Source organism: Eulemur rufifrons, chromosome 17 (assembly GCF_041146395.1).
Source record: "Eulemur rufifrons isolate Redbay chromosome 17, OSU_ERuf_1, whole genome shotgun sequence".
NCBI lineage: Eukaryota > Metazoa > Chordata > Mammalia > Primates > Lemuridae > Eulemur > Eulemur rufifrons.
In genome coordinates this window covers 68,064,135-68,082,781 of record NC_090999.1, presented here as the reverse complement: position 1 = coordinate 68,082,781, position 18,647 = coordinate 68,064,135, and the positions used below count along the sequence as shown (strand labels likewise).

Sequence of the window (18,647 nt, the reverse complement as noted above, 5' to 3'; positions counted from 1 at the left end):
ATTTTTAAAATTTTGAATTAATTTCAAATTACAGAAACTTTGAAGAGTTATATTAGGAACTTCATTGCATATCCTTGCTGATAGGCACTAATTTTTAACTTTTTGCTACATTTCCTTATTGTCTTTTTACTTAGGTGTAATTTATATACATGATATATGTGTAATACATACTTATTTTTTCTGAATCATTTGAGAGTGGGTTGCAAAAAGCATACTTCTTACACTGTCCAGACCTGGCTGGAGTACTGCACACCAGGTACCCTCGTACCTTCCAAGAGCATCACATTTGAAGGTTTATATTGTGTGCCTGCCCCTTTTGGTGATGCTACGTTTGATCACCAGGACAGGGTGTCTGGTTTCTCCATTGTATTTTCTAATTTATCCCCTATAGCTAATAAGCACCTTATAAGAAGACACTTTGAGGCTATTAAATATCTTACTCAGCAAACTCTCACCCTAGATTTAACATTCATGGATGATTCTTGCCTGAACCAACATTTTCTATGATGATTGTGAAATGGTATTTTTCTAGCACTACCAGCCTGTCCACTTTTACCACTTGGCATTCAGAGCTCTATCAGAGCCCTCCTCTGTCAGTTTTTCTCTCTCATCAGCACAGACTCAGTGGTTCCTGTTTTATTTGCTGGGTAATCTTTAACTTTTTATTTTGATGCTTGAATCCAATTTGGCCAGTGGAAGCCCCTTCAAGTTGGCTTCCATATCTTTTTGTTTCTCTTATGTTCTTTTTGATATACCCCTCATCTTTTATTTTTTTAAGTATTTACTTTTTAGTACAGCAAGATTGTTCAGGCTCTTCTTATACCTTCCCTGTCCCAGCCCTAGAATCTACCATTTCTCAATGGAACTGTAGTTTTTTAAAGTGTGGGATAGTATTTAGAAATCAGGATCTGAGTGCTGAATGATTGTAAATTTAAATCTTCAAAGAGGATGTGTTTACAGTGGTTGATAAATAGCAAATCAAGACACACTGTCATAGATACAAAATGATATATACAAGGTGCCATTTTTTTTGTATCATTATTTGTAGCATCGAAGAATTGGAAGCCAAACACGTTCATTCTTGAGCATCAAGAAACTATAGTGCATCTAGAAAATAGAGTGTATGCAGTTGCACAAAGGGAGGGGTGGATAATATATTTGCTGCTATGGAGTGATCTCCAGGGTATAATGTGTGTATAATATGCTACAGTTTATTTAAAAGTATAAAATATATTAATGATTACTTATGAAAGGGGGAATATAAACATTCTTGTTCATAATTTGCTTATATTAAAAGGGGGGGAAATAAATTAAACCCTTGAAAGTGGTTATTATTTGGGAAAAGAGGACTTAGTATAGGGGATACAGGGATGAACATTGAACTTCTGCTTGTAACTTGTTTTGTAGCTCTGAAGTTGGATCTAAATAAATAAAGCAACATTAAATCAAAATCAATAAAAAAGTAGTCCCTAAAAAATAAGTAAAAAGCAAATGATCTTAATTATACCAAATTGGTAGTCACATGGAAATAAATTATTTCAGCTGACTTTAAAGCAGTAGTTTGACTATGGGAGTGAGTGTTCCTGAGGACAAAAAGAATTACAAAGAGGCCAAGCTTGATGGCTCATGCCTGTAATCCTAGCACTTTGGGAGGCCCGGGTAGAAGGATTGCTTGAGGCCAGGAGTTTGAGACCAGTCTGAGCAACATAGCAAGACCCTGTCTCTACAAAAAATAAAAAAATTAGCAAGGCATGGTGGCGTGCACCTATAGTTCCAGCTATTCAAGAAACTAGCTCGAGCCCTGAGTTTGAGGTTGTAGTGAGCTCTGATGACACCACTGCAATAGAATAAGACCCTGTCTTCAAAAAAAAAAAAGAAATCTTAGCTTTTAGTAACCATATTATTACCAATAATGGTATTATTTTTGAAACTAGTATATTCTAAGATAAAGCAGATGATTTTATTAGTGTCATTTTGGAACCAAGAAACTCAACCTAAGTGACACTACAAAAATAAAATCAAAGAAGTAAAAAAACTAGCAATTTTGAATTTGAATTTCAAATACTAGTATAAGTTGTTAATATATTTTCTCTAAAAATACACATATCCTAGCTCATTCCATTAAAAACTTGTAAAAACAGTGACCAGTCCACTAGTGATAGGTTTACTTAGTACACAGATTGAAATTTAATTTCCAACTTAAATAGAAGTAGGGCTTTTTGATGAAATGGCTGAGTTATAGCCTGAGGCAAGAAATATACAAGATGAGCCTGATGCATCTTTTTTTTTTTTTTTGAGACAAAGTCTCCCTTTGTTGCCCAGCTTACAGTGAGTGCCATAGTGTCAGCCTAGCTCACAGCAACCTCAAACTTCTGGACTCAAGCGATCCTCCTGCCTCAGCCTCCCAAGTAGCTGGGACTACAGGTGCATGCCACCACGTCTGGCTAATTTTTTCTACTTTTAGTAGAGAGGGAGTCTTGCTCTTGTTCAGGCTGGTCTTGAACTCCTGAGCTCAAGCTATCCTCTCGCCTCGGGCCTCCCAGAGTGCTAGGATTATAGGCCTGAGCCATTGCTTAGTGCATCTTGTCATACCAGAAAAACAAGTAGTTATCAAAGTACTTGAGATCTTGTCAAAGGGACTTAGGAACTGATAAAGGGTTTCCTGTTGGCTACAATTTGGAAATTGACAAGGATGCTGACAATAGATTAAAATTCATCAAATAAATTCAAATCCATGAATTTATCATGAGACTTAAAAAAATTATTGGTCTCCTTTGGTGGAGGGTAGTGATTGAACTCATTTTGAAAACCGGTAAATAAGAAAAAGAAATGAAAATGCCTTTTCTTTATGAACTGTACCTCCAAGTTAAATATGATGAGGGAAAGTTTCTCTTTATAGAAGTATTCCACCTAATCACCTAATAATGAAGAAATGATATATTGGGTAAATGAAGAATGATAAAATATCACCATTTTAGTGCCTGTAGTTAGATAATGGATAAAGCCATATGCTCATCAATGGCTACTAAAAATATTAAGTATGAGCTGTTGGGGAACTTTATAGTGGATAGATAAGGCTTGACAGTACCTTAATCCACAGAGCATACTTAACCTCACACAAAAAGAGACAACCAAACATCAAGTGCCTTCTGGTAGAAGTCCACGATACCACTTACAAAGTTTTCTTGCCAAGAATAACTGAACTTGAATCCAATTGAGCCTTTATATATATAGCAGCCAGTTTATAAGAATTACAAGGGACAGAAAAGTATGTTAAAAGATACCACAGGGGTGCAGTTAGCAAAATCTAGAAGACAAGAAAGACTACAGGAAAAACTACCTAATGTCTTCCACAGAACAGGTTGCAAGGAAAAAAGGAAGGGGAACTTTCAGGTTAATAAAATATATAAAAAAAAAAAAATACATGAAATCAAATATAACGTGTGACTCTTGTTTGGATTTCTATTCAATCATTGGAAAAAAAACAGAATCGTGAGACTAAAGGCGTAGCCTGGAGTGGATATTTAATATTATTTAATATACTTAATTTAATGTTTAATATTATAATAATATTTTAATGTTAAAGAAATAAGTGATCTTTTAAGGTATACTTATATTGTGGATGTGTACAAATAATGTGTTTTATTTGAAATAGCATTGGTATGAGTTGATAATAGTGGAACTAGATAATAGATACATGGTAATTCATTATATTGCTCTATAGTTTGTATTTGAAATTGTATATAAATATAAGCTTGCAAAGAAACTTTAGTTTGAATTGCTGTTTTACATTTTAAATGTGGTATTTCTACTTAATTTACCCTAAGAAAACAATATAATTTTGTCATAGTACTGATAAACATCATGGTGGTTTTTCTTTTGTAAACTAAATGAGGAAAAGAATTTAGTGTTTTTAATAATCTACCTACCACTTTATTAGTATTTTGCTAGTGAGGTGTGTTAGGTCATTAAATATGAAATGTCCGATTTTGAATCAGTTTATTATATCTCAAACAAGAAGCAGTACAATTAATCAAAATATGTGCCTAAACTGTTGACACAGTTTTGCCATCTTAATGTAGTGTGTTTTGATGACAGCGAAGAAGCCTGGAGAGAAAGTGGCAAGAAAATTGTGAAAGGCATTTTCTGCGGCTCGTTGATAATTGAATATTTTTCCTTGCAAGAAGTGGTCCAAAGCCTGGACAAAATGGTAGTCAGCTGGTGCAAGGTCTGGTGAATGTGGTGGCTGACAGAGTTTCCAAGTCCGACCTCTGTGGTTTGAGCAACATTGTTTGTTCAACACGTGGTCGAGCGTTCTTTAGGAAGAGGATTGGCCTGTCTCTATTGACCAGTCTCGACTGCTTAATCGCAAACATCCTCATCATTTTGTCCAATTGCTTGCAGTAGGCTTTCACTGTAATCGATTGATCAAGTTTCATGAAGCTGTAGTGGGTAATACCAGCGCTGGACCACCAGACAGACACCATTAGCTTTTGTGGATGAATATTTGGTTTTGGACTGTGTTTTGGCACTTCATCTTTATCCAGCCATTGTGCTGAATGCTTGTGCTTGTCAAAAAGAATCCATTTTTCATCACACGTAACAATATGGTGTAGAAATGGTTCGCCTTCATGTCGTGACAGCAAAGAAAGGCAAGCTTTGAGACGATTTCTCTTCTGACGCTTATTTAATTCTTGTGGTACCGATCTATCCAGCTTCTTTACCTTGCCCGTATGTTTCAAATAGTCCAATATTGTTGGAATACTAGCGTCCAGCCTTGCTGCTAATTCACGCATAGGTTGAGATGGATTCACTTCCATTATAGCTTCCACCTTGGTCTCAGGTCGCCGTTGTGGCTCATTTTCAAGATTAAAATCACAAGAACAGAACTTCTCAAACCATTGACGTACTGTGCGTTCATTAGCCACATCCTTCACAAGCACTTCACTGATATTTCGAGCTGTCTGCGCAGCATTGGTTCCACAAGGGAGCTCGTATTCAAAAATTACAAGAATGTTTGACTTATCCGTGGTTTCACAAAAATTGCTCTAAAAGTAATTCAAAAGGTAATCGCAAGCCAAAAATCATGCATTCAAAAGACTGAGGATGTGCTGTCACAATAAAAATAAAACAAAAAATGTCAGAGTGAAAATGTCAAGATATCAAGTGTCAAACTTAGTGCTTAAGGAAATCAGACATTTCATACTTAATGACCTAATAATATACTTAATAAGGATAACTTTTAAGTGCTGTACAGACATGTTATATAAAATATAAGTAGTTTGGGTTATTACCTAAAATGTTAGTTGGGGCTCAGAAATTTTTTTTATAACCAAATGGTAATTTTTGAGTTTTATGTAAGAATATATGCCTGTATGTCTTTTTGATTTATTTAGTTATCCATCTACCCATGAAACATACTGAGTTCTTCATTTAGTTTCATTTAGTGCTCGGCATACAAAAGAGCAATAGGTCAAAATCCCAGCACTCAAGGAATATGTGGTCTTAGGATACCAAAAACCAAAACAAAATCCTACAGTGATCATTACATCATATGCTCAGAGCCAAGATAGTGGTGTGTACAGGAAGTTTTGGGAGTGTTGAGGAAGGATACTTAATTTAATGTTGGGTTGAGATGGAGCCAGAAGAGATTTGGAGGAGTAGCCATGAAGTGATAGTCAAGAATTACAGGCCGGGCGCGGTGGCTCACGCCTGTAATCCTAGCTCTCTGGGAGGCCGAGGTGGGCGGATTGTTTGAGCTCAGGAGTTCGAGACCAGCCTGAGCAAGAGCGAGACCCCCATCTCTACTAAAAATAGAAAGAAATTATATGGACAGCTAAAAACATATATAGAAAAAATTAGCCGGGCATGGTGGTGCATGCCTGTAGTCCCAGCTACTCGGGAGGCTGAGACAGGAGGATCGCTTGAGCCCAGGAGTTTGAGGTTGCTGTGAGCTAGGCTGACGCCACGGCACTCACTCTAGCCTGGGCAACAGAGTGAGACTCTGTCTCAAAAAAAAAAAAAAAAAAAAAAAAAAAAAAGAATTACAGTGGAAAGAGAAGAGAAGGAATGGTATAAAAGCAGGAAGTGAAGAGAACTGCCTTTCAGAGAATTACATGTAGTTTGCCATAGCTTGAACTAGATGTTTAAGTGGGAAAGTGGCTGCCAGTAGGCTAGAGAATTAGGCAGAGACAAATTTCTGAAAGCCTCATAGGTGTTTGAACTTTGTTTTAGAAAAACTGAAGACTTACAAAATAAAGTTAGGCCATGATCAGCTTTTTATTTTAGAAAGGACATTTGCGGCAGTTGGCTGAAGTAAAATTACTTTATTAGGGAGAGACATTTTACCTACTTCAGCTCAGAGTTTTATGTCTAAATATGGTTTTTTTTTCTGGCTCTATATTTATTTTTCTTTCAATTTTTTGAATTTTCTTTGTAAGAAAATTTTGCAAAACATTTGTATAATTCCAAACTGAAGACTCTATTCCAGTCCCTGTTGCATGTACTCTCTTGCCTCCATCGGTAGATAACCATTTTTAAATTAGTTGTTAGTTTATGCTGCCTTTGTTGCTTTTTTTTCCTTTCCTTTTTCTGGGGTTTTTTTTTTTTTTTTTTTTGCTAAGTTTGTTATACAGCAGTAGCCATTGTTGCTTTTTAAAAAGTATAAGCGAGTATGTATAAATATTTCTCTTTCTTATCCAAAGGAAACATACTGTAAACATTGTTTTATATCTTGTTTTTTTTTCCACTTAACTATATTCTGGAGATCATTCTATAGCAGCTTATGATATTCCTTACTCTTTGCATATTCTTCTAAAGAGCAACTCAATAAAATAAATGCTTCTAATACCCAAGGTAATGGCATTCTAATTATAAACCTACACCATTAGAGTAACCTGGCCTCAGGCTGTTGCTTTTATTTCCAGCTAGAACTACTTCTGCCTAAAGAACATAAGAAAAGATTTCTGTATTCACTTAAGAATTTTGTTGGCCTGCGCAGTGACTCACGCCTGTAATCTTAGCCTCTGGGAGGCTGGGGCCTGTAATCTTAGCCTCTGGGAGGCTGAGGCAGGTGGATCGTTTGAGCTCAGGAGTTGGAGACCACCCTGAGCAAGAGCGAGACCCCGTCTCTACTAAAAATAGAAAGAAATTAGCTGGACAATTAAAAATATATAGAAAAAGTTAGCCTGGCATGGTGGCCTATGCCTGTAGTCCCAGCTACTCGGGAGTCTGAGGCAGGAGGATTGCTTGAGCCCAGGAGTTTGAGGTTGCTGTGAGCTGGGCTGATGCCACAGCACTCTATCTAGTCTGGGCAACAGAGTGAGACTCTGTCTCAAAAAAAAAAAAAAAAAAGAATTTTGTTTTGTTGAAAAGCAATTCTTACTAGCTACGCATCTGAAATGACTAATGAAAATATAATTAAGAATATAGGCCCATGACGGCTCCCAAATTTAATTATTCATCCATCTACTTTTCAAGTATTTATTGAGCACGCATTTATGTAAGGTATTATGCTGGAAAAAAATAAACAGTACCCTTAAGAAGCTTATAAGCAGTTGAAGAGATGCTCCTTCTGCTTACCTCTTCTTTTCTACAGAATTAATTTCACAGCACTTTCTTCTAAATGTTCCCTGACTACTGTATCAAATTTAAGTGTATCTTCATTGCTCCTCACACACCTTGATCCATTGTCTTAAATATAGTACAGAATGATAGTTATCAGTCTACATTGACTGTCTCAAGGTTATAAGTTCTTTTAATGGTGAGGACCTTATCTCATCTCAGTCTCCCCAGTGCCTAACACATGATAGTTTTCAGTAAAGTTTATTGAAATGGAAGATTTATTTTACGCTAGTGAGTTAAAGAAAAAATAAAATTGTGTGTCAGGAAAAACATCTTCTCTAATAATCCTTGCTAAAATTTCTCTCAAAGGATTCAAGTAAAAAAAAAAAAAGTACACTGCTGTTTTTGGATCCCAGAACCATGTGATGAGAGGGTAGAAATAGTGGCAGAAGTGATCTTGATACTATAACCCTTTAAGAAGCAAATTTTTGCTTACTGTATCTATGAAGAAAAACATTTCAGGAGACTTTTTTGTTTTACTTTGTATTTTTTTTTTTTTTTAGCTATGAACACATAATAGTTATATTTTTAGGGTACATGTGACGTTTTCATACAGGTATACAGTGTGAATTAATGAAATCAGGGAATTGAGATATCCACCACTTCAGGCATTTAACATTGTTTGTATTAGGGACATTCCAATTCCATTCTTTTATTTTCAAGTATACCCTAAGTTATTGATTATAGTCACTTTGTTGTGCTGTCAAATATTGTTCATTCTATCTAACTATATTTTTGCACCTATTAGCCATCCCCATTGTATCTCCCCCAACCTCCTCACTACACTTCCCAGCCTCTGGTAGCCGTCATTCTACTGTCTGCTTCCATGAGCTCAGTTGTTTTTAATATTTAGCTCCCACATATAAGAGAGAACATGTGAGATTTGACTTTCTGTGGTTGGTTTATTTCACTTAACATAATGTTCTCCAGTTTCTTGCACGTTTCCATTAGATTTTAAAAACATGGGTATGCTTGTTCATACTATATTATCATAATGTTTTTTAGGACAGAGTCTCACTCAGTTGCCCCGGCTAGAGTGCATCTGGCATCATCATAGCTCACTGCAATCTCAGACTCCTGGGTTCAAGCAATTCTCTTGCCTCAGCCTTCTGAGTAGCTGGGACTACAGGCGCTCACCACCATGCCTGGCTAATATTTCTGTTTTTTGTAGGGATGGGATCATCTCTCTTGCTCAGGCTGGTCTCCAACTCCCAACCTCAAGCAGTCCTCCTGCCTTCACCTCCCAGATTGCTAGTATTATGGGCGTGACCCACCGTACCTGGCCTTTGTTCATGCTTTAAGCATCTATGTATCTAACTTGTGGAATCAAAAGTCTTTCTGCAAACTTATTTCTCTGTTTCCATGCAGAAACTTTTAAGTCCTTGCTTTGGAGAAAGAATTACTGTAAATTTGCAGTCTATTTTCTTAGAGTAATACCTCCATCTGGTGGCATTTTTGAAAATTACAGAGAGGACAGGAACCTTGTGTTTTCTTGTACATGCATAAACTGTATTACCTGTGGTTTCTCAAAAAGCCAGATGAAATTACATCAAAAGCTGACCCTACCATATGTATCAGAAATTTAATGCCCTGGTTTTCAACAATTCAAATGTAAGCACCATGTAAACAAATGACCTTGGTGAATAATAATTTACAAAATCAACTGTTTAGTCCTATACCATTTCTAGGCTACTTTGGACTAAGAATTAGAAATGGAAAAAAAGCATAGTTCCTCAATGAGCTGTTAATTGCGTTCACATGTAAATATATATAGCTGTTAGGAAATATGAGAATTTGTTGCTATTTTAAGATTATTACAGAACCTTAAGGAATTTAAGTGATTTTTCTCACAGAAGCAGTATTGCTGACTTTTTAAAAGTAAATTACATTTTATCATAGCCCAATTATAATAAATTATATTCTCCTAGTATGAGAGAACAGAGATATAATCTTGAAAACAAGCAGAAGCTACAAGTAAATTTCTAACTGTTACTGTAAGAATTTTTAACACATTTAATCTTGACACAGTTCCTGCTTTATAATTACTAGAGCTAAATAGCTTTTAAAGGTAGGTACCATGGCTTAAACTTCTTGTTTTCCCAAATTTCTAGCCCAGGATGCTCTACATGGGTAGATTTTGCTTATTAGTGCTTATATTTTAGCTAGAAATGTACTAAATCTATCAAATATGTCTTATTAGTATAGATTAACTAAATTAATTTACTTTTTCTATTTGGCCACGGAGAGTTGAAATATAAAATAAAATTTAATGATTTGGGGCTTTTTGATGACATTTATGAAAGATTAAATTCCTAATGAATTTTGTTTGAAATCTGTTTATTTTCACATTGTAGCCAGTCGGATGACGATTCTGGGTCACCCTCAGGCTCTGGATCTGGTTCAAGTTCTGGGAGCAGTAGTGATGGAAGCAGTAGCCAGTCAGGTAGCAGTGACTCTGACTCTGGATCTGAATCAGGCAGTCAGTCAGAGTCTGAGTCAGACACTTCCCGAGAAAACAAAGTTCAAGCAAAACCACCGAAAGTTGATGGAGCTGAGGTAATAAATAGCCAATGAAAAGTAGATTTTTTTTGCATTACTTTGGGAAAATTTAAAGGATTGATTTTATACCATTCTTAATCTAGCTTTTAGAAAAAAACAAAAAACATTTTAGACATTAAAATTTACTTTTGGTCATTCTCAAACCTGTGGCTGTATGTTTGTGGACTAATAGACTTGGAAGAGATGTAGTCTGTAAGTATAAAACTGCAAGTGTAAAATACACAAGTAAAACTTTTTTGGTGTCTTAGGCAGAAATTGAGTTTGATAAATATTCATTGTCTCAGATAAAAATTAAAGTCTTCATGAGGTCTACTTGTGAACCTTATATAGTACATGATTTCTGCATTGAAAATCTTCAAAGGACATACTTTATTGCCAAAAGTAAGAGGATTTAGTAGAACTCAGATTCCTCAAAGATGAATTGGTAGAATAGGTTAAGGGTTATTCTGTTTGAAACGAGCTACTACAATATATACTAAAACGTCTGTATTATGTTTCATGGTAGTATACAGTGTTATTCAGACTACCAGTCCATAATGAGATAAGATACTAGTTGAAGACCAGAATATAAATCAATACATATTCTTTCATGGAGAAAATCTTGCCATAAAAAAAGTCAGCTGAGCTAAAACAATGTGCCAGTGACATAGTTGACTTATATTCTGACTCTGCCTTTTCACCTCACACTAATAGGTAACCACACTATGAATAGCATTAGTTTAGCATATTATCATTTTGTTTTTGAAAATAATGCACTGAACACCAAGAGGGTATTGATTGATACCATCTGTCTGTGAAACTTAACACATGACACATTTTTTATATATAACTAAAGCTCAGCATTTTATTTTAATTATATTGCAATGATATTGTCTTACATAATGTGAGTAGGGAAAATAATTTATTATTTTGAGGTAGTGAAAATGCTAGTCCAATTTTTCAATAAATTAATCTTTTTCCTCCAGTTTTTTCAGCACTTCATCATTCACTGGTTCATATTTCTATTATAGTTTTGGAAATCTAGTCCTAGTATTCTGGCCGTTCAAAGATCTGCAATGCTCAAGAAGCAGCAACAGCAGCAACAACAGCAACATCAAGCTTCATCTAATAGTGGATCGGAAGAGGTGAGCTTCCATTATGTGCTATTATTTTAAAAGTAAACATGATGACTAATCATTTAACTAGTTTTTATGAAATTATTCAAAGTGTGAAAACAAGTGTTTTGAAAGAATAAATAGGAAATACTTATGTTTAAATATCCGTATCAAGAATCTTGAAATCTAGGTATTTCATTATCTAATTCCACTTCTAGGGATTAATCCAAAATAAGTAGTGGGAAATTTAGGCACATTTGCTCATCATGGCAAAACTGGAAATAAAATAAATATGAGATCCAAGGAAATAGTTAAATATGACATATACTGAGTATATATATGTACACACACATATTTGAATGAAGGAATATTATACCATTAAATCATATTTATAATTGTATAGAATATTAAAACAGAATTTTCAACATAATATTTTAAAAAGGATAGACTAGGACTGTGACTAATAATTTATTAATGGTTCCTCTCTGTGTGTAAGCACACGTATGTGTTTGCAGAAAAACATTCAGGAAAAATTGTTATCAAAAACTAATGGTGAAGAAAAAAAACCAATTCAAAATTTGGCATACTACCAACTAGGATTTCTTGTTGTGGCCATATTAGGCAATAATAATAGTCTCCAGAGATGGCAGATTTTGAGTTTTTATACAAAGTGCTGACATTGTGATACTTACCTATTTTCACTATCTTAATTTGCAATAAAAATATTAATTACTTTAAGCTAATTAAAGATATAAATAAAACTACATAAAAGACTCTATAGGGACTGTTACAAGGCGAATGTTAAATTGTATAGCAAGTAAAAGTTTGATAATATGGTTAAATTCTAACCTTTTATGGATGATACTGACTTTATATTTTCCTACAGGATTCCTCTAGCAGTGAAGATTCTGATGATACATCAAGTGAGGTCAAAAGGAAAAAGCATAAAGAGTACGTCATTTTGTTCAGTTGACTTCTTATCAGGATAATCCTAATGATTTTGGATTTCTTGCTTTATGAAAATTGTTCCCAAAAGTAGCCCTGTAAATTCTTGGTTCATGGCATTTTATAAATTTATATAAACCTTTAATTTTTTTTCTTTTTTTCTTTGTTTCTTCCTTTTTTTTTTTTTATAAGGCCAGGATCTCTCTCTGTCACCCAGGCTGGAGTGCAGTGGTGTAATCATAGCTCACTGTAACCTTGAACTCCTGGACTCGAGTGATTTCCTCCCCGGCCTGCCTCAGCCTCCTGAGTAGCTAGACCTACAGGCACACACCACCATGGCTAGCTAATTTTTAAAAGATTTTTTGTGGAGGCAGGGTCTTGCTCTGTTGCCTAGGCTGGTCCTGAACTCCTGGGCTCAAACAATCCTCCTGCCTCAGCCTCCCAAAGTGCTGGGATTATAGGCATGAGCCACTGTGCCAGGCTAATAAGCCTTTAATCTTTAACATTTATTTTTCTGGGACCACCCGAGGTTATTATGCCACTGCTTTATTTCCCATAACCCCTCTCTCCTTTATATTTTTAAACTTTAAGGGTATACTTAGTCATAATATCAGAAGATCTTAGTAACTTGGGAAACAGGAGTATAAGGGACTGATTTTGGGGTGATTCTGCTTGTTTGTGTTAATAGCTATTCCTACTATACATCTGCATATGAAATTTACTTCATCTATAGCATTCAATTAGAAACCACTATAATTTCCTAAAGATTTTAACTCAGTATTAAGATTATTTCAAATTCTCAATTCATATACATTTAAATGGTTTATATTTTTTCTCTTTCATTCTTTAGAAACATCATTTCATTGTCTTATCTCTTATTTTTCTATTTGTCATTGGTATTTTGCACATTCATTTTGTGCCTAGGTTTGGATTTGTTACGTATGTTTCCCACAAGATTAATTCAGCTTTAATGTGAAGGTTCATATCTTTATTAGTCTTTTGTTCTGAAAATTTAGTCATTTTATCTTCAGATTTTCTTCCTCTCTTCTCCTCTCCTCCCCTCCCCTCCCCTCCCCTCCCCTCTCCCCCCTACCCTCTCCCCTCTCCCCTCTCCCTTCTTTTTTGAGACAGAATCTCATTCTATTGCCTAGACTAGAGTTCAGTGACATCATCATATAGCTCACTGCAACCTCAAACTCCCGGTCTCCAGCGATCCTCCTGCTTCAACCTCCTGAGTAGCTGGGACTACAGGCATGCACCACCATGCTGGGCTAATTTTTTCTGTTTTTGGCTTATCTTTGCTCTTGCTTAGGCTGGTCTCAAACTCCTGACCCTCAAGCCATCCTCCTGCCTCGGCCTCCGAGAGCTCTAGGATTAAAGGCGTGAGCCACTGCTCCTGGCCATTTTCTCTTTTTTATTCTGTAAATCTCTCTGGTATTCCTATTAATAGACTAGTTTATCCTCCATGAATCTTACTGTACCATGTTTTTAATCTTCTATTGTTATGATGCATTCTAATTAATTTCCATAGATCTGTTCTCTAATTTTTAAATGCAAAGTCATTATGTTATAAACTACTGTGTCCCCATAGCTGTTTAACTGTTCCACTGAGTTGATAATTTCTAAACTTAGTATGGGTGCAAGCAAATAATATTTTTTAAAACGATAAGCATTATTTAGAATGACATAGACTTGCTTCAATATAAAAATTTTGTAAAGTCCTTTACATGGCCAAAAAAAAAAGAATGTAAAAATTTTAACTTACCCTATAAAAATATAAAATGGAGACCTTTTTCATACGTCCTGCCTATTGCTACTTCCAATGCGCAAGCCCTAAAAAGATCTCAAAATATAGAGAAATTTGTTTCTATTTAATACTGTTTTTATCATGAACAGATATTATCATATGTGTTTGCTTATATAACCTTCAACATAGTCATAATTGATGTAAGCGATTCAGAGCAATGGAGCAGAAGCAGTAGCTGAAACAGGATGTAACATATATAAGAATTCAGTGTGTATCTTTCATTTGAACTTTATATGATAGCAAAATATTAACATGTATATCCAGTATTTTTTCTTTATGTATTGATTGGAGTGAAATAGACTAACTAAAGTAATCATTGAATGTTGGTTGTGATGGTACTATTGATACTTTTTTTTTTTTACATTTTCTATACTGTATTTTAATGAACATGTACTATTTTAAAAATCAGTTTTAAAAGACGTTTTTTAAAAAAGCCCCTAGAAAATGAAAATGGAAGTGATTAGAATCTTTTTCTTTGAGAGGGCAAGTATAATAATTATATATAATTTTCAAAATTAAACCCTGTGTCTCATTAAATTTGCATAGTACATTTTCATCCATAATGATAATAAAATATTTATTTATTTGCTGTTCACTGAGGTATAACTAAACTCTGAGTTATGAGAAAAATCTATGAATAATATTTTCCAGTGTTTCTCTTACTCTACAGGTACTAAATGTTTTTTAGCATGAGGGAAAGCAACAGTATATAGATTTGATCATCTTTGTATTTTATTAGGGGTAAAATTTGCTGTGTAAGTATAAATAAAAATACTTTATAAATTTTATCTACAGTGAAGATTGGCAAATGTCTGGGTCAGGATCACCATCTCAGTCTGGTTCAGATTCAGAATCTGAAGAACGAGATAAAAGCAGTTGTGATGAAACGGAATCTGATTATGAGCCAAAAAACAAAGTCAAAAGCAGAAAACCTCCAAATAGGTGAGTATAGTATGGTATCAGTTTGATGGTGAAAATTGTTGATTATGGAAGGTATTAATTCTTTTGTATATAGTTTGTGAAATCTTGTTTTATGCTAGTGTTTCTGTAAAACGCTTGTTTTTTTCTCCCTGTCCTTCCCTAGATCTAAGTCAAAAAATGGAAAGAAGATTCTTGGACAAAAAAAGAGACAGATTGATTCATCGGAGGATGATGATGATGAAGAGGATTATGATAATGATAAAAGAAGTTCTCGTCGCCAAGCAACTGTCAATATTAGCTATAAGGAAGATGAAGAAATGAAAACAGATTCTGATGACCTACTGGAAGTCTGTGGAGAGGACGTTCCTCAACCTGAGGAAGAGGAATTTGAAACAATAGAAAGGTTTATGGATTGTAGGATTGGGAGAAAAGGAGGTATTTAAAAAAAAAAAAAACATTGTTTGGTTATTTAAATAATATTTACAAGAGTAAATAAAGTATTTCTTGAAGATTTTTCAGTTTTGAAAACTAAGAAAGTGGATTTTATTCTATTTTACTTATGTCTTATAAAAATACACTTTGCTTAGCTTGAGTATGTTCTTTTCAGAAGATATCCACCTGACTCCAAGTCATATGTTGTGGATAGTTAGAAAATTTCTAACTTGTATATTGGGTTTTACTGTTATACCTAAATATTAAGTTATTAACACATTGACTTCCATGCTAGAAACAAATTTTTTTTCCTTGGGACCACAGTGTTTTATTATGAAATAGAATAAAAACTTGAAAAACAAAATGATCCTTTCTAATTTAATGTAAAATTTATTTTTTATTGTTTTCTGTGCATGAGTTATATGCAATTTGAAAAATAGTTCACTCAGCTCAAGGTAAAGAGATGTGTGAGTTGCATATGCTTTATGAGACCCGGGGCTCAAAACTAGCCTGAATTAAATACAGTTTAATGACAGTTAATGTGTTAAGTATGAAATGTTTGATTTCCTTAAGTACTAAGTTTGACAATTGATATCTCTGACATTTCACTTTGCAACTTTGTGTTTTATTTTTATTGTGAAAGTACATCCTCTGTCTTTCAAACGCACATTTTGGCTTGTGATTATCTTTCAAAAATTTTTTTAGAGCAGTTTTTGTGAAACTGTAGATAAATCAGAAATTCATGTTATTTTCCAATATGAGTTCCCTTGTGGAACCAGTGCAGCAGAGATAGCTCGATATATCAACAAAGTGTTTGGGGAGGATGTGGCTAATGAATGCATAGTACCTCCATGATTTGAGAAGTTCTGTTCTGGTGATCTTAATCTCGAAAATGAACCACGTGGCCAACCCGAAACCAAAGTGGATAATGATGAGCTCAAAGCTGTAAGGGAAGTGAACTTATCTCAACCTACATGTGAATTAGCAGCAAGGTTTTGACGTTACTATTCTAACAATATTGGACTATTTAAAACAAAGAGGCAAAGTAAAGAAGCTGGATAGATGGGTTCCGCATGAATTAAACAAGCATCAGAAGAGAAATCATCTTGAAGCTTTCCTTTCTTTGCTGTCACGACATGAAGGCAAACCATTTCTACACCATATTGTTGCATGTGATGAAAAATGAATTCTTTTTGACAATCGCGAGCATTCAGCACAATGGTTGGATAAAGATGAAGTGCTGAAACACAGCACAAAACTGAAAAATAGCTAATGATGTGTGTTTGGTGGTCCAGTGCTGGTATTATCCACTTCAGCTTCAGGAAAGCTGGTCAGTTGATTACAGAATGTACTGCAACCAATTGGATGAAATGATGAGGATGCTTGCTAAGATTAGGCAGCTGAGATTGGTCAATAGAGACAGGCCAATTTTCTTGCAAGACAATGCTTGACTACATCGCACAAACAATGCTGCTCAAACTACAGAGGCTGGACTTGGAAACTCTTTGTCATCTACCTTATTCACCAGACCTTGTACTAACTGACTACCACTTCTTCCGGGCTTTGGGTCACTTCTTGCAAGGAAAAATACTCAATTCTCAACAAGCTACAGAAAACGGCCTTTTGTGATTTCATCACTGCTCACTCTCCAGGCTTCTTTGCTGCTGGCATAAACAAGCTTCCATTAAGATGGCAAAACCATTGATAGTTTAGGCACATACTTTGCTTAATTGTACTGCTTCTTGTTTGAGATATAATAAACTACACTTTTGATCCGAAATCGGACATTTCATATTTAATGACCTAATACTTGCTATTTAGGTACTTTCAATTTCACAAACTGGGTTTTTGAATTTTTTTTCCTTTCATCTTCAATATGTACATTATTTTTAGTTATCTTGGCATATAGTTTTTCAAGGTAATTTTTAATTATTTTAATTTCCAGTTATCAGTCTCCCAGTTACAGGTTTTCACCTTTAACTGCGATCTCAGGTGTACCTGTCTTTTCACCTTTTTTTCGTTTCTAAAACTGAGGGGATTAAATGAGAGAATTCTTTAGTTTTAAAATTCTGAGTTTCTTTTATCTGTGTGTAATATAATTTCCCATAAGTCTCTGTAACCCCAGGTACTTTACTTATTTAAGAGAGTATATGTTTTTGTATTTTTATTCTTAAAATTTTGGGTTAAAAGAAAATAATCCTCCAACAGAATTACATGGAAGGTCTTATGCTTTTGTTTTCAGCTACTGGTGCTACTACAACCATCTATGCAGTTGAAGCAGATGGTGACCCAAATGCAGGATTTGAAAAAAACAAGGAACCAGGAGAGGTCCAGTATTTAATTAAATGGAAAGGATGGTCGCATATTCACAACACTTGGGAAACTGAAGAAACGCTTAAGCAGCAGAATGTTAGAGGAATGAAAAAATTGGATAATTATAAGAAAAAAGATCAGGAAACAAAAAGATGGTAAATATGCTCTATACTATACTTTATAGTTCAAAGATTACTAAACTTTTTTTGTTAATAAGGAATACATAATCAAGAATTAAATGATAGCCTAAAATAACCATTTGTAGACTTTATAGTATAGTTGGTCTTCTGTATCCACTGGTTCTACATCCTTGGATTCAGCTAACTAATTAAAAATAATTGGGGGAAAAAAATAATACAAATTAAAAAGCAATATGATATATCAACTACTTAATAGCATTCATATCATATTAGATATTATAAGTATGTCTGGAGATGATTTAAAGCATATCCGAGGATAGGTTAAATGCAAATACTATGCCATTTTATATAATGGACTTGAGCCTCCATGGGTTTTGGCATCTGCAAGGGATCCTGGAACCAATCCCCAGCAGATGCTGAAGGATGAATGTTTTCCATCTCAAGGTAAAACTCTTAGGGGTAGTTATATCTAAACCTCTTCTTGGTAACAGTCACATTCAATGTGTCTCATACATTATGTTACACATTTTAAAGTTAAAAATTATTGATGCTTTATTTCTATTTCAATTTCTCCATTGTTCAAACTTGGCCCACATGAAAGGGGCAAAATGAGAAATTTTGTGCTATAGACAGTGTTTGGAGGGGGGATGGGTTATTTATGGGAGAATTTGAAGTCTATTCCTGGATTAATAATTTTTCAGGTTGAAAAATGCTTCTCCAGAAGATGTGGAGTATTATAATTGCCAGCAAGAACTTACAGATGATCTACATAAACAATATCAAATAGTGGAACGTATAATTGGTTAGTAATAA

At 34.6% G+C, this 18,647-nt stretch overlaps 1 protein-coding gene across 4 annotated transcripts in view; it reads left to right on the top strand.

Moving 5' to 3' along the window:
• The window catches only part of CHD1 (chromodomain helicase DNA binding protein 1), a 73,056-nt gene that overhangs the window by 15,981 nt on the left and 38,428 nt on the right, over positions 1-18,647 (top strand). For all 4 annotated transcript variants that reach the window (XR_011235921.1, XM_069492004.1, XM_069492003.1 and 1 more), the window contains exons 3-9: positions 9,978-10,179; positions 11,193-11,306; positions 12,163-12,227; positions 14,824-14,970; positions 15,113-15,384; positions 17,624-17,849; positions 18,536-18,636. Coding sequence is in view for 3 of the 4 variants with exons in the window: in XM_069492004.1 (XP_069348105.1) it covers positions 9,978-10,179; positions 11,193-11,306; positions 12,163-12,227; positions 14,824-14,970; positions 15,113-15,384; positions 17,624-17,849; positions 18,536-18,636 (1,127 nt within the window). In the remaining variant the exon portion in view is untranslated. The remainder of the gene's footprint in view (positions 1-9,977; positions 10,180-11,192; positions 11,307-12,162; positions 12,228-14,823; positions 14,971-15,112; positions 15,385-17,623; positions 17,850-18,535; positions 18,637-18,647) is intronic.